Here is a 17,059-nt window from a genome sequence, read left to right on the forward strand (position 1 = left end):
GTGCTGAATTGACTCAAGTGGTATTATTAGGTGGGATAAACAATCAAGATAGGGTAGAACCTCATGTGGTTTTGACTGACTGGGTTTAACATCCTGGTTATGGTTGTCAGTGGTGATGTATGCATAGAGTTGCAGAATGTACAAGCCAGGATTAGGAGAACAGAAGAGTTTTTTGAGGTTTTTGTTACAGTAGCCTTTTTTGCAACACAGTCATCTTGTGAGAGCCAACCAGTCAGAGAATACAGATTTTTCCCTAGCAACCAGATGTTGCCAGAACAGTCTCTAGGCCTGTGTGACTGAAGCCTTAGATGGTTGGACTGCTGTAGCTGGCTTTGAAAAGCTGACAACTGCAGGCTGTTGCATTTTCATTGGTTTCAGTCATCAGCCAGCACGTTTCCCTTTGCACAAAGTACATTGTCATGCCATCTAACAGGTATCAGAAGATAGCTACATCCTTCATCCTAGTATTATGGGCAGCACTGGTGAGTCACGTGGAGTGTATAGTGTGCATAAAGTAAATATTGCATTGTGCTTGTCTCTTTAGGTTAATTTAGACTAATCATTTAAAGATAATTGGGGCTAAGATGATGCAACAATAAAAATCTGTTCTTTTTTTCTTTATTTTATATGTATTTATATTGCTATATAATTTTAACGCCATTCATTTCACTCTTCCACCCCCCTTATTGTTCCCTCACTGCCAAGTCTCATGTCCTTTCCCAGCTTCCGTAGGCATTCCTTCACTGTCAGTTAGTGTGCGGGTGACAGACAACAGCGGTGAGCCTCCAAATCTAAGCTCCAAGTGTAAACTATGGAAGAGATTAACAACATTGAAGTGGTTCCGTGCACAGAGTCTGACTATCTAAAGCCGTTCAGGGTGCACTATAGCCAGGTGAGTTATTTATGAGTAATAACGGCTAGTAGATGCTGCTGGATGCTGTAGGCTAGCCCAGCCCCCCCACCCCCATTCATTTTTTTTTAGCATAACATGAAGGCTAAGCCGACCTTAAACACAATCACTGACAGCAAAAATTGGCATTACATGCACCACGACGACAAAAGGAGGTCTGTATTTGGTCTGGTTTGAAACGCAGTTACCTCTGTGTTTTACGAGACAGCTAAGCTAACAGGCAGCTATGAGCTACCATGCTAACGGTAGCCTGCTGCTACTGCAGAGGGTTTTTTTTTTCATGGTTTAACAGAGGCACATGCTTTATATTAGAGCGAGGAGATGTAGATGGCTCGAGCTGGTCTTTTTAACGTGACAAGAGAGGGGTTTTTCGCGCTATTTGCACTGTAAAGACAGGCAAGACTTGTTGATCTCAGCTGTCGAAGTGACCCAGTCTGGTGGGTCTAATAAGGTCGAAGGTTTTGAAAGTTCAGAGGTGTAGAGAGCTAAGTTGCCCAGGCTTGTGTTTGAGCGACACTAAGTAGTTTTGCCTGTTCATATCCTGTCGGGATTTAAAGTGTCGTGCGTGTGTTTGTGTTTTATTGACCTGCAAAAATGTGCAGATCATGGACAGAACAAATGACAGATCATTTTGAGTACCTATATTTGGTTTTGGTTGAGATTGTTTGGAGGTGTGCAGAGGAGGGATAGTGAGGATATATTGAACAGAGGATGTTGAATATGGAGCTACCAGGTAAGAGGAAAAGATGGTAAGGCTACAGATGATCTGCTGTAGTGGTACCTAATATGAACACTCAAAAGAAGAAGAGAAAGAAGATTGGACTGTTACTGACCATGACCAATAAGTTTCCTTAGTGAGGATGAATAGTAAATAAGTCAATAAATTTTTTCTAATGTGATTACTAATTCTTCTTGTAGGTATTTTTACAGACTCTCTTAGTGGCTCATCATCAATTTTAGGTGTGGAAAAAAATAAGCCTACTGAACTTTTTTAGAAGCACTGCAGTTGTTACTTTTACTGCACCCGAACACACGGGAAAAAACAGGAGATAAAAAGTATTTGCAAAATGAAAGCTCCTCCTCTGAGTTTGATTGTTTTGAGAGATGTAGTGTACACTGATGAAATGAACTGATAAGCTCGTGAACACTTGATGCTAGTTGATTAGACAATTCCGAACTGGTTTTGATTCCCATCCCCAATAAAATTTGGTTTCTTTGTCAATGCCATAATGAGATTCACTATTTCTTCCTATCAGTTACAAATTATTCATTCAGTCATTCATTTAGTCACGCTGTGACTCAGATCATAGTGCCACAGTTATCTCACATTTTTCTGAATATGAATGCAATGCAACTCAGTGAGGTTGAAATAGCGAGTGCTGATCTCCAAGTCACTTAAAAGAGGGGAAAAATGTGGGTGTTTATGCTGATGTTGATGGGATTCATTTTTTCTAACTAGACTTTGCTATTCCTAGTTAGCATTCAGGTGTAAATATGACTTAATCGTTTCAAACATGTCCTTGCTTTTGCAGCGCTTCTTGTGCAGAGTCAATTGTCTTGTAGGTCGATAATATTTATTATCCAAGGACATAGGTGTCTCAGGGGCTTGCGGGTGCAGTTTTAGTCACTATTCATCCATCCATGCCAGCATCTATCTATGATCTATCCACCTTTAGCTTCTTATCCAGGTGGTGGTAAAATAATTTAGGCAGTGCTGATTATCTCTGACCAAAATCTCATCTTTAGTCTCATCGTTTACCTCACTGCACTGCGTTATATATGCATCTTAAATATGAGAAGGTCTGGGCTTCCTAAAGTGTCCCCGCCAATGAACTTTGATTGACTTTTTTTTAGGTTAGCCATTAATAATTTACTATAAAAATTGTCCTCCCACTAAAAGCAAAGTGTGATGACTGTGTCCCGATGGTCTCCTTGCAAAGTGAGAAGTGCTTCCTTACCCAAACACGGGCGGCAGTCCAGGATGGATTTATTTTTAGGTTTCAAAATATTTGTGCAGTTTCTCTGTTCCTGGGCTATGGATACATCTCCTGGTTGTGTAAAACCTGGATAGTGACTGTGGTGCTGAACTCATTCTTAAAACTTAGGAGCTGCTGCGTTACTTACACAGTAGATTATAAGAGCATGTTAATGACATCTGTTTCATGTAATTAGTACATGCCAAAAAAGACTCTTTTGTATATTTTGTTTTGGAAACAAATGAGAAAAAGGGCTTTTAATTGGTACTTGCAGTGACAAATTGTGGTCTACATGTATGGAAGCTTCTTTTTTGTATTGTTGTTTTCAGTGTAATCCAAAAACTCAAGTACCATGGTACTCTTTTTGGGAGTTTGTCCCATTTGGGGTACACACCTGTGACAGCAGAGGGGGAAGGTTAAGCCTGTCAAGAGGATGGTGGAACGGCTAAAGACAGCAGATGGACAACAAAAGAGATGACGGGTGGACCCTCTGTGTTTCTCTCTCTGTCCTGCCTTCTCTTTCATTCTCATCATTTCTGCCTTGCACCTCAGGAGGGGCTGTTCAGAGACTCCCCACAAAGGCTTTTTAATCATGCCGAGGGAGCATCTCTCCCACAATCCTTTTATGTTCATCTGTACATCTTCAGCTTTTGCTATTGGCCGTTAACAGAAATCTACTCACACTCCAAAAGTACGTAATGTCACGCATAAGAGGCTCTCTGCATCATTAGTGTTTATTGGTGTTTTGTGTCGCTGCTCTCGCCTCCTTCTCCAAAGCAGGTGATTGTGCCCTGTTGACTCTGGGAAACCCCTCTTATCTTTGTCGCCTCGTGCTGACAGCAAATCACGAGTTGGTGCTTAGAGTGAGATAATCACCTTCTATTTATTCATTATAATGATTTGAATTATTCATCTAGAGTTATGTACCTTGTGCGTCTTTCAGCCAGTGAATGAATATGAGATCTTTATGATCTTGAAGCGCACATTTTCTTACGTGAATGGTTATTTATCTGCTTGTGTTTGAATCACAGCAGTAAACTGATTGCCATAGTGATTATCTGCTTATAAATAAGGGCACAGTTCCAGGAGGATATAATTATTAAAATTATTTGTTCATAACACAATAACAACATGGGCTAGATTTAATGAATAACAGTTCCATCAATTGTAATTATTTCAAATTTGATTTTACAGGTTTGCCATGAGATAAATGCGTTAAAGTATTTGAAATTCTTTAATGATAATAATAATATTCACTTTTTATGGTAGCTCTCACCGGTGGAACACACACTGGTGTTAGATGTGTAAGAAGAAAAGCGGTATTATTTTTGGTTGCTTTTAAGTAGCCCAACTTGTAGGCCCGACTGAACTCCAAACTAACCTGACACAGCAGTCGTCATAGTATAGCTCTGTCTGATTTCTTCGATACTCTACGAAACTTTTCTTTCACTGAAAACACTATGTCCATAACAGAAACACTATGTTATGTTCATTTAGACTCAATTTAGGCTAATGATGACAGAAGATAGAAAGTTGGTGCACTATGGTCAGTTTAGTTAATCCAGAGAGAGCATCTAGTTTTTGTTCCCCTGTGAATAAGTTCCAGAAACTAACTAAAATCCACCAGAGTTGTCAAAAGAATACATCAATACTGAAATATTAATCAGTACTAAAAATATTACTGTTGGATACTCAGTTGCAACAGTATTGATACCAACAGTGCTGTCTTGCCTCCTGCAGTTGGCATACAACTTCACACGGTAGTGCTGGAGACAGACTGGCAGACAACCCTTCCTTCAGTAGCAGCTGAAGTAGTTGACATTCACAACACTTTATAAGGAATATTGAGAGGTCAGTAAAGCTCCTGTTTCAAGAAGAATGACGTATTGTGCTTGCTTTATGGTACTACTTTTGTGTCTGGTGAGGCTTAGAGTTGGGAACACGGCGGTTGTGACTGCTTTAGCCTCCTGTCTGCTAAATCGTATCACTGACCTGGACTTCTCAACCATGTTTGTGGTGTTTATACCTTTTAGAACACTTTTAATGGAAATATCTAAATAAAAGAATATGGCTCAGTGTGTGTATGGTGCAGACCAGGCAGGAGGTTTGAAGTTCAGTTTGGTGAGGTTCAGATTGATGACACTGATGTATACTGGCCTTGATTTGAGGTTTATATACTCTCTGTGGATTTCACTGGAGGACGCAGTCAGTTTGTACTTGGAAACTGCGTCCTTGAGAAGAAACTGCACATGCTGTTTTTTTTCCCCTGCAGGTGTAGATGCTTTTTGTCACTTTTAAAACACGGTTGACCGTTGTAATGATAGTCCTGCTGCCTTTGTCGAGACAGCAGGGTCAAACAGAGAGACTATAAATGAAACCAGGAAAAAAACTGGAGCGCGCATGATGAGACTCAAAGGGAGCTATTGTATTTGAGGATGGTAGTTAATTTTTTTTATTCTTGCTGCAGCTGTCTGCTTTATAGTCAGCATAGAAGGTTTGTGCGTGATGGTTATTAGACTTTAAGCACCTAAAAGATCAAGACCATACATCCCTCCCTACAATAGCCATTCACGTACGAGCCTGTCATTTCGGATGGCCAAAGCCAGAGGGACCACATTAATTTCAAGGTCCTGTGTAGCCTGCTTCTGCTTGCCTTGCTCTCTCTCTTTCTTTCTCTGCCTGTGTCTCTCTCTTTCCCCCCATGGGCTAATCTCTCTGTCGTAATCCGTGTCGGCCATGATTCTCCATCTCCCCTGGGCCATTCAAGCTGTCCCCGCCTCCCCTCTCTCAGCAAGTGGCCTGAGTAATGAGGGGAACCCCGCCATCTGTGAGTGGTGACAGGAGACTAAAGAGGGAATGTGTGTGCGCTGACACATTCATGCAGTGCAGTTTTACCTGATGTAGTAGGTCATTGCTGGAAGATAAATGTGTTGTATCTACAGTGTTTTTAACAGTAATCATTGGCCAATTAATGGTGATGTACTGTAAACAAACTAGACCATTCTCGAGGTGTTTGCTAGTCTCTTTGTGTTGCTGTCTGAAATTGCTGACAACATTAAGGTATTTCTTTAATCTTAAAATCCAGATGACTTTTTGTTCTGTTTTGCTTTTTTTAAATAGAAAGACCTTCTTGGATGTTATTTTTATCCTCACTGTTTCATAACCTTGAGTTTGTGTTGTTACCAGAAATGTCTGTATAGTAGTTGCAGTTTACTCTGAACTGACGGTGCACCTTTCCTGCACATTTCTTCTGCACTGAGCAAATTCAGAAGCTTGCTTAAATCAGCCTTTAGATACATTATTGACCACCTAAGCATTTTTGACTCCTTTTAGCATTTGTTCCAAGAGATCTGAAGGTTTTCTTCTGAAGGTTCAGTCTCTGTCTTAAAATCTTGCTCAGATTCTTCCTGTTTTGTGTTTCTTTACCGGGAGGTTGACCAGGTTGTTCTGGGGGTTCTTGAGATTATTCAGCTGCCTTCACACAGTATCTCTGGTCCTGTGATAGGTCTTGTTTTTGTACTTAGCTGTAGGGCCACTTTAACCATAAACTGCCGTAGCTGGAGGACTAGATAATAAAATGCCATTTTATCTCAAAGTATAGCTCTATTGTATATTTTAATGTGTCTGCTGTACAGCAATGCAGTGTATAGCTTCAGTTTGACAAAGGCTCAGTACTGAACAACATGGATGAGTTTAGGGGCAGGACAGCCCTAGTGCATGCATTTGTAACCATTTACTTATGCAAATACCCTGCAATTTCCATGTAATAGGTTCAGTGATGGCAAAAATACTCAGCCTCAGCAGAGCATTTGCCAGAGCCAAGCATTTTTATAAAGCAACAAGCCACGAAACGTGCATCCCTACCTCAGTCATGACAAAATGATTTATCACACACTCCATCACCATACCAGCTTTGCTTTCATAAGGAGAAGCGAAAGGGCTTGGTTTCATATAGGAATGATGGCATGTAAAACACATACTAATTTCTGACATGGAAGGATTTTGTGAGTAATTACACCAGCAGCATGTCTGCAGTTTTTTAATCACATAATATCAGGCCTTTAATAATGGCTGAACATGAGATTATGTATGACTCTCATTGTTCTATCTATCTTATTTTTTTTTTAGTTCAGTCAGTTAAAATGTATTGTTTGAATTTAATGGAGAACTGACAAAATAAATCTTCTTTTAATATTTTTTTGTCACTGAAATTGGAGTAAAAAAATGTATTTTTATTTACAGCTGCAATTATGGAATAATTTATACATGAAGTTTAAAATGTAAAAGCTTTTCATTGTCAATTAATTAAGAAAGGGAAAAAAAGGCATTTCAGAAGCTTCAGCTAATAAATAATTAGCATTTTTGAGTGACTGTTTCACTCTTTCATGACCTTTAGATAGTCATTCCTCTCCTATTTCACAAAGAAAATGTCTTCAGTTAATCATTGAGTGTTGCTATCTCAGCTTTAAAATAAAAGTATGCAGTAAAATTGCATATGTAAGTGGGCAGTCTTTTACTTTTGGAGCCAAACAAATGAACATAAATGTTTTATGCTTCCATTTCACACCAAATCAGGACAGTTAATGGTGCATGAACAGAATTATCCTGGCTTGGCTTCATGCTAAGGTCATGTGACTATGACCTCTTACATCATGTGCTGGATGCCGTGTTCTTGCAGTAGCTTGCCTTTTGTTGATGTGCATTTTAGTTCCTTTGCTTAGACGCAGATTTACAGAGGGGATAGTAATGTAGTAACATAGCTATTGTACAGCGCAAATTATGATATTCACTTGTCTTCAAAATATTTATCAAGCAAAAGTAATCAACATAAGACAGAACTGTCTCCTAAAATGTAAGGGTTTTTTTGGTCTTGTAAATGTCATAGTTTTGAGTCATATTGCTATTTTGTTTGTTTGTTTGTTTGTGTGTTTTTTGGTGAAATCCGTATACCGCTTTATGATTAATTATACCTGGTTAGTTCCAGCAATCACTTGCCATTCGGTGAAAGAATATACGTTTTATCTCAAGGGACTTGTAGTTCCCAGAGAGTCACTGACCAGTTTGTAGGACGGTGAGACTGGAATCTAAGGCATAGTTTTCATTCAGTCATCCATCTTTTTTCTTCCGCTTTATCCCATTTAGGGTCGCAAGGAACACCCGGACAGGTCGCCATTTTATCACAGGGCTAACACAGACAGAGAACCACATGTGGTCACTTTCATACCTATGGGCAATTTAGAATAACCAGCTAACCTAACCCCACTAACTGCATCTGTTTGGAATGTGGGAGGAAACCAGAGCATCCACAGAACATGCAAATTCTATACAGAAAGGCCCCAGCCATTTAGTTACTACGCTACAGATGAAACCCTGAATGAATTAATGAACTTTTATAAAAAAAGAAATGAGTAACTGATAATAAGGGTGCTAAATAAAGCCTCTTCCTTCCTTCCAAGCTTGCCGTTCTCTTTTTTTTTTTTTTTTGGCTGATTTTGTTTGTGGAACATGTTTTGAAAGGAAATGAACTTCCACACAATCAAGTAGTTGTGATTCAACTTTTCCCTTTCAGATAGAAATCTTTAAATTCCACATTGCAGCTTTAACCACAAATCATGTTTTTATAACAGCAGTTATGTTATGTCTGATTAAATCGGTGAAGTTAGCTTCACCACCTCCCTTTTTCTTGGGTGGTACTGAAAACAGCTCACTAACACGCCGAGTGTTGTAGCTGGGATAAGCCTGTTCTAGTAAAACTGTCATCCCTGCGTTTGAAAGAGCTCGTAGGTGGAGAGGAGGTGTAGCCTAAATTTGAATCAAGGCCATATTTCTTCAGGCATAGAAAATGTAGGCCAACTTTACCATATTTAAACAGCACTGGATGCAGAGAGAGGAATATGCTAGGCTAGGTTAATGTGGTTAGTTCACACAGGGAGAGCTTGTTGATGGTACATGAACCAATTGTTTAAATGACAAGTAAGAAGTTAGACAAGTTAGTTTTATTTTTCCTGTTGTCAACACTTAGTTTAACTCTCATGCCCAATCACAAAAGACAATGACAATAAACAATAAAAACAGGGCTTTGGGGCTTTCATTCACTGCTTGGTGCTACACCTTTGGCAGCAATGATGGCCTCAGGTCTTCTTGGTAATGATCCTACAAGCTTGGCACACCTTTTCTTTGGAAGTTGCTCCTGCTTTTCCAGCTGTTTCAGGAAAACAAACGAAAAAATGTTGTTTTCCATTACTCATGTAATTGTAGCTTTGATGAATGTTGTTTTCATCTGCCCGACTTATTCTTCAGTGCCACTGTATTGGCTGAGTAAATGCTGGAAATAAACAAACATTTTGGTATTATTTCACCTTGAGTATTGTAACATTAGGCTAGCTTTTCACTGGCCTTGCTGTATGTAGAAAGCAGGTTCACCTTGAGCCTTATCCTGACATTTTGACCCAGCTAATTTATCCATGTAGCTAAATATAGCTTTAAGAATTCAGTTGATTGAAGCAATGACATGTATTAGCTAATACATGCTAAAAGAAGTGGACATGCCAGTTTTTATATTTTCAAAAAGCAGCAAAGCTTAGAGCATGTAGCTTTCCATTGAACAAATTTGGCTTTATACATTTCGGAACAAACTGAAAATACCTTTTCCAGCCATTTTTAATAAAAATAATGTAAAAGAAAGGAAACCAAACTTTCAGGATGTTAGCTCATCATTTTACAGATGAGAGTCACATGCCAAACAATGCGTGTGTCACAAGCTATAAATTGAAGCCCTGTGATTTCTGGAATATTTTTGTCTGTCTTTTGTGTGGGTAGCACACCTCCTTGGCAGCTTGATCATAATTATACAGATGGAAATTTACTGAAAGAGTGGAGCTGCATGTTATGTCAATGTGCTGATGTGTCCACAGGGCTTTCAAACACAACAACTTCTGTCAGTTAAGTGCTTTTCTTTTGCTTTGAATCTGCAGATGTTTTTATTGGGTGCTCTTTTTTTCGATAAGACAACATTAATTGTGTGGCAGTTGTTACTCTCAAATATTCTTGTTAACCAAATCAGAGGGGATTTGATATCTTGTCATGCAAATCACATGAAATAAAACAGGTTATAATACACTGATTGCAAACTGTATGGACTCTTTATGTTTTTAAACACTTTGATTGACCCAGTTGGAACCCAGCAGTGTTTGAAAATTACTATGAGATCATACTTTTTTTATTTATGGTGTTTCATGTCATCTTATTTCTGCGCAGAATGGCACAAAGAAATCGTGGGACTTCATGCGGACCCATGACAGGTAAAAAACACTTTCAATTTACTTTTATTGCTCCTGTCTATGCTTTACTTGCATGTATGTTTACTCTATACATCTTATTGGCAAACTAAATGGCTAATAAATAATAGCAGACTACACAGAAGAGGTAAGAAAACATTTATGTAGCCTGAAATGAGACCTTGACACACAGCCTTGTTATTGTTGAGAAACTGTACAACATACATGTTTATGTCAGGAGAGGTTATTCAATCTCAAGAGCTTGTTTTAAACATAAAACTGTGCTCAAAGTTTCCTCATTATTGGCAGGTTTTTTCCATTTGTCGATAACAGGTCTCACTGTCGTTTGCTTGAGTCCCAAAGCCTTAAAAGTGGCTTTGTAATCCTTTCCAGACTGATAGATGTCAATGACTTTGTTTCTTACTGGTTCTCAGGTTTCTTTAGATCATGACAAGATGTGTTGCTTTTTAAGAACTCATAATTTCACAAGTCGGGGCAATTACTTTTTCACGTCACTGCACAGCACTGCTTCTATTTGGTTAAATCAGTGGTTCCCAAACTTTTTTTTGCCAGGCCCCCCTTTTTTACAAGAAAAACATTCGCGCCCCCCCCCCCACACACAAACACATCCTCCAAACACACACACCCATATTTTGTTTACAAACTCCATTGCGGTTTATTTCACACCTCAAACATTTAGTAAACAATTAAGCAAATACAAGTAAACGGCAATAAATTACAGGTAGTAATAAAATATACTACTAACTCTTTTACGCTACGTCCACACCTACACGGGTATTTTTGAAAACTCAGCTGTTTCTATGCGTTTGGGCTTTTCGTCAACACGTAAACGGTGTTGCGATTCACCGAAAACAGAGATTATTTAAAACTCCTTTTTTAAGTTTATGTGTGGACGAGGAATACAGAGTTCGTCACGCAACGTCAAAGGTATGTGCCTCTTTTCACGTCACGCTGTGCGCCACGTTATTGTTTACATGAGATGCAGAATGGCAGATAGAGACAAAATACTGTTACTGTTAATCTGACTATCTTCAGGTTTTACACGCGTATACGCAGTTCCCTCCATTTAGAAAGGCAGAGGCGTCACGGTGTAATTATTTTACATGTAGTTGTTTTTTTTCCTGTGTGATAATATTCAACATTACTATCAATACATTTTTCAAAAAATGTCTCTCTGTGCAAAATGGGTTTAAACACATAAACAGCTGTGGGATACTGTTTGTCCGTGATTTGAACTGGGGGAACAAATTACGGCAGGATCAGCCTGATATTATTTGTATCCCACTGTAACTTTACTGCATAAAGAGCTAACATGTCCAAAATGTCAGGAGTAGTTAGTCATTACAACAAGTGTTTGTGAACTAAAAATCAAGAATGTGGGATACTGTTTGTCCGTGATTTGGAGAGCCCAGCGCTGCTCCCGACGCAGGGAAACTAATTTTGCAGGGGAGACCTACCTTGGCACTTGTGCAGGTGAAGCCAAAGGGAAGATATGCTTCACCATATTTTCTAGTCTTTGGCTTGGAAGGAAGTTGGTTTGGAAACATATTTGGCGATGCTTCATCTCCTGCTTTGCGTTTATGTGGGAGCCCCGTCAAAAACCTGTCCATTATGCTAGCAGTGTCCAAGGGCTCTTTTTTTTTTTTTTTCTTTTCATACCGCGCCCCCCCTGCAATGGCTCTGCGCCCCCCCTAGGGGGCGGGCCCCACACTTTGGGAACCTCTGGGTTAAATGCACCCGTAACAACTTGTACCTTGCCCAGATGCTTTTGGTAGCCATCAATAAACATCTGGAATTTAACCCTGCTACTTGGCAAAATTAAGAGAGTTCATTTTAATTGGTTGGTTTCCTGGGATAGACTCGGTTTGGGGATTCCATTTCCGAAGTTTAATGTTAGATTGCTTTATGCATTCCAAAACCTGTTTTGATGTGTGTTTAGCATCATTCCAGTTGTGTGCAAGTTTCAGTTGTCTAACTGTTGAGTAAAGCTTTAAGAATTTGGAGGTAGTCCTCGTTTTTAATTATTCCATCTACTTGTGCAGAGTACCAGTATTACAGGCAGTAAAACAACCCCAGAGGAAGATGCTACTAGGGCTGTTCGATATAACGATATATATCGGATGACGATATAAAAACGTCTATCGTTTCATTTTACGCTATCGTTTGTTTCGTGGTGTCGCAAAATAAACTGTTTACGGCAATATTTTTTCATTATTTTGATGGTCACTGTAGTGGCTATATTAATTTCCTAAAGTTCTCTCTTTCTCTTATATTTAATATAACCACACTACAGACGGACAAGCGCTTGTTTTTATGCGTTGTCGTTAGCAACAACGACGGTAAAACCACCTCGTGTCCGCTTGTTTATTTTCCACATAAACCTTTCACAATAAAGCTCAAGATCCTGTTGAGACTTTTCAAAATAAACCGAATCACGTGAAAGATGCAGAGTATTTACGGATGAGAAGCAAAAAAGAGCCGTCAGGTGCTAAAAAATAAACCTTAGACTCAAACGTTAGAACAGGCTTTTCCCCGCAGCACGCTGTGTAATAAATACAAAGAAAACGGCGGCTGTTACAACCTATGTCTAAAAATGTATCGTTTCATGCATCAGTTAAAACACTCGACTCCAGGTACGCGACGCCCAGCTGGAAACACTTCACGCAAGTTGAGCTGCCCGACATTCACAGAATTTACAGAAAATGTTACATTTTTGTGATTTATATCGTTATCGGACGATAGATGTCTTAATATCGGGATATGAGATTTTGGTCATATCGCACAGCCCTAGATGCTACCACCACCATGCTTGGCAGTCGGTCCAGTGTTCTTAAGTTTAAAAGCCTTTAGTCCTCCAGACATACCTCTTGTCATTGTGGCTATGTAAAACGGCAGTTTCCAGATCATGGTAGGCTTAAGCCTTATTGGTTCCTAGATTGCTCCTGAACATCCGAACCAATTTCCTCTCATCTGACTTCTCTGGTATTTTTACACCACAATGATCTGGTTTCTCTTAAAAATGCATTGTATTTGGAGGATCGTCAACCTTAACACACCTTGTTTTGAAGAAAGCAGTGCCATGCAATTCTACAGGGAAAATGGCAATAAATGTCTGAACTTTAGGGGGGCTCTGTAAGAGAAATATCACACATTTGCGTCAAAGCCGTAGTTCCAACTCTCAGTCTGCCATAATGCCCTGAGGTAAGTCTCGGGTTATTTCAGCCCCATTTTGTTCTACGAATGACCCCAAAGAGAAGTTCTTCTGAAAAATAGTACCACAGAGGGAAGAAGCAGTAAACCCAAACCTGCATCTCTCTACCCCAGGTGGATATTGCGAAACGGGTTATTCCCCATGGGGCATGTATCAAATAGACCTTGGATTGTTTTGCATTTTTGTGCAAGTGTGCATAGCATTTTCTTCTCAGCAGGATGTTGTCTTTCAGAAGAACTAGCCAAAGATTTGAAAGACAGATTTTTATCAAAGGCAACATTAGACTAGAAGAGACTGTAGTCAGAATGGTATGAGATACGTCATTGAATACATTTTTTTCAGCTTGTTTCTAAAATTCTTATGAAGATGAGTTTGTGGCAAGGTGCACGGTTATTCATCTGCTTCATAAGCATGCATATATACCAAGATTTGTGGTTATTTGATAAGTGGCCTTCTGGGAAAATTACAGTAGTTATTAGAAATTTCATTTACCAAGATTATTAAAAGGTCTTTACCTGACAGTACTGCATAAATAAATACAATTAAACTGTAAGGTTGACTAATAACCTGGGTTTTCATGACATTTCATGATGTTTCAGGGTGTATCTGGTTCAAAGTCTTTCCTTTTAGCTTCTTCTGAAGGATCCCAAGGGTTTTCCCTCTCTATGTGGATTATCCACCTATTCACATGTATTCCACATGTTATGGATTCAACTTATTGTTGGACAGGCCTCACCCCTTAAGGCCTGTCAATATTTAAATATTGTGACGGTTGGTTGCTACTGGACATTCCAGGCTCTATTTGCCTTGTTAACCCTTTAATGTATTTGCCACCCATGTGTTTTTCAATCGACTACTGCATATCCTTTGTTCTCATTGGTAGTCACTTCAATTGATAGCTGTAAGATGGGACAAATTTATCTCTGTACCTGCCCATATCGCATCGGCCGGGCGTTATTTCTCCTGTTGTCACTTGAAATTGCTAAATGTAATTGATATTCTATGGGCTCTGATTGCCACACAACTGCTAATAGCTCCCTGTGTGGATATTGCCTTAGATATAGTACTTAACTCTGCACAAGGGGAACAGTTTACTCTCAGTGTAAATACGACAGTTGACTGTAAAATGTTCAGTGGCTTTTGACTTCAAGGTGCAGATCCTCAATCCAGGAGCCAAAGATTCTGGAAGTACATGCTTCATTAGCTGCCACTTATCTAGAGAAAGCGCTTACTTTGTTTGCACAAGCAGGGTTTGACCTGAAAACTACAAAAACACATGAAACTGAATTGCTCTTCCATGGGCCTTTCAGACACAACAGCACAAATTACTTTATAGGTGAGTCATGGATGACAACAAACTCTGCAACATTTTTAACAGAATTAGCAATAACACTAGGGTAATAAAGTATCTGAAGTGTATATAGTTTTACCTCTTTAACTTATTTAAGAAACTGTTATTTCTATAGAGCTTGGAGAGCGTTAAAACTTTACAAAGCTAACTGAAGTTTGCATATTGCCTTCTGAGAAAAGCTACCTGACTGTAAAATCTCACTTGACTGCGTGGAAATGGTTTTCCGAACAAGACAAACATAAAAACTACACTCTAAACTATAATTTAGATCATTCATACTTATGGGATATCAGCTTTATGTCCTTTGCCTGATAGGATGCCCTGTTTTTATAGATGTGTATTAAGATGCTTGCTGATAAACCTTTGGAAATAGGAGGTTTCTCATTGCAGAGGTGCCATTCTTATTGGTTTGTAGTCCTTGTTTATAACAGAGAGCTTCACATAATGAATCTGAGAATAAAAGACACCCAGAGGCAAAAGAAAAGCAAAGATAAAAATAAAATCATTACTATGTGTTAAACCCTTGTTTGTTGTTTGTTTATATCAATAAAGAATTTGCATCTTATCATTCTTTTTTTTTTTTTAAATCTAACATTTAAAAAATGTAATATTTCGACACTTGACTCATTTAAACCAAAGCTGGTAAATTAAGGAAGGGATGTGGTTATGTCCTTGGCTCCGATCTGACAGCAGAAGATGGATTGTGTAGCCTTTAACCCATTTTTTTTTTTTCTAGTGGGACTTGGGCCAAATAATAATATCCTTAAACCATAAGCTTTCTACCAGTAGTCACCTTAGTCCTGCGTCTCATACGTCTGCCTTAACCCAGATTCCCGCTGTTCAGCCAGATGCCCCAGAGAGAAAGCTTAACCGTGCATGAAAAGTCCTGAGTGCCTGTTTAGCCTGCTTCTTGGTTTAACTGTTAGAGCTCTTTTTTTCACCAGGAAGCAGCAGAAGAGCAGTAATGGTGTGTAACAGCACTATAAGACCAAGACTTGCCACAAGGGACAGCTCCAATGCCTCAGGCCTGTGACCCACTTTTTGTCTAGATCCTCCTCACTTGTGTCTTGTGAGGTGATATTGCCCTACAGCGCAGTCTTCTCGTGTATATCTGTAATCAGCTTCAGAAATATCAGTGTGAAAAAGAAGCTCTAGAAAGATGGAAGGGAGGAGGTGAAAATGGCTGCTCTGTGTTCTCAAGGTGAGAGCAAACAATATGTATGGCGTATGGCGAAAGGAGGTGAATAGATAAGTAGCAGAGTTTGCTCACTGGATCCAGATATGAATCAAAGGCTTTTTAATCAGTAACAGAAAGACAGTTGACCTCTTTCTGAAGCTGTTTTCAGGGCCACGAGATGGTATATTTTATGCAGATTTATAAGGATGCCCACAGTTAATTCCAGCTTTGATTTTAACTTGTTATTGCTGGAAGTGCAAGTTCAATTCTGCAATTTTGAACACAAATGTGTTTTGAAAAAGGACCCAACAAAGCAGCAAGCATGTTTGAATTTGTAAAAATGGCAAGCAGTTAATGGCTGTCATAGTTTACAGGCCTACTTGCTGCTACATTTATTACCTGGTGTAGTCTCCTTTACCTTTTTTATTAACTTTAAGTATGCACAGTAGAGGTGTTTTTAATGACTTTTTAATCTGTGTGTGCTATGATCTGTGTTTGTACCAATAAAAATGAGGTCTGTAGTTACTTTTCCTTTGATTTAATGCCACTGTAGGGACTAGACATTTGTTTTCACTGAAGGTTAAATGAGGTAGTGGATTCAATAAAATAAACTACAGAGGGAACAGTGGCAAGAAGAAGAAATTACACGATCCCGTTTTTAAGAAGGATTAACCTGTCAGCTGACATTACACATGTTTGAAAAGGCAAAACTGAAAATCTAAAACGCAAACAGACATTAACCAAGTATCAGCCCAGGAGCTGCAGCTAGGTGTTGTAACAGCAAACCCTTGGTTCCTTCTCTCCATGGGAAAGACAGGGCAGGGCTTCCTGCCGCCTCAGACGCATCCGCTTTCCCAACACAAACCCCAGGCCTCAAGTCGCCACAAGCAGCAACACTCAGACTCTCACACACATACACACAAACACACTCGAGCGGTGACCCACCTGTGCCTATAGAGCTCTTTGGGTGCCAGTGGCGAAGCATATCATGCTGACCTTCCTTCTATTTTATCTCCATATCCTGCTTGTTAAGAGTCATTGTGAATATCAGCAGTGAAGCAAGCCTCTTATTTTAGAAAACTGTTCATTTTGGCAGACCATTTTATTTTTAGTGGCATGTTATTTTTAGGTCTTTG

General features: G+C 39.3%; 1 protein-coding gene across 2 annotated transcripts in view; it reads left to right on the plus strand.

The window, feature by feature from the left end:
- The first annotated feature begins 723 nt into the window (after window positions 1–723).
- nudt14 (nudix (nucleoside diphosphate linked moiety X)-type motif 14) overlaps window positions 724–17,059 on the plus strand; it is a 28,272-nt gene continuing 11,936 nt past the window's right edge. Inside the window, exons 1-3 of one of the 2 annotated variants that reach the window (XM_025899041.1) lie at window positions 739–892; window positions 4,627–4,737; window positions 10,144–10,187. In XM_025899041.1, the coding sequence (XP_025754826.1) occupies window positions 10,171–10,187 (17 nt within the window). In that variant the 5' untranslated portion in view covers window positions 739–892; window positions 4,627–4,737; window positions 10,144–10,170. Of the gene's footprint in view, window positions 893–4,626; window positions 4,738–10,143; window positions 10,188–17,059 lie in introns of both variants that reach the window. The other variant, XM_003446259.4, reaches the window with a different exon arrangement.

The sequence above is a fragment of the Oreochromis niloticus genome, linkage group LG15 (genome assembly GCF_001858045.2).
Source record: "Oreochromis niloticus isolate F11D_XX linkage group LG15, O_niloticus_UMD_NMBU, whole genome shotgun sequence".
NCBI classification, from domain to species: Eukaryota; Metazoa; Chordata; class Actinopteri; order Cichliformes; family Cichlidae; genus Oreochromis; species Oreochromis niloticus.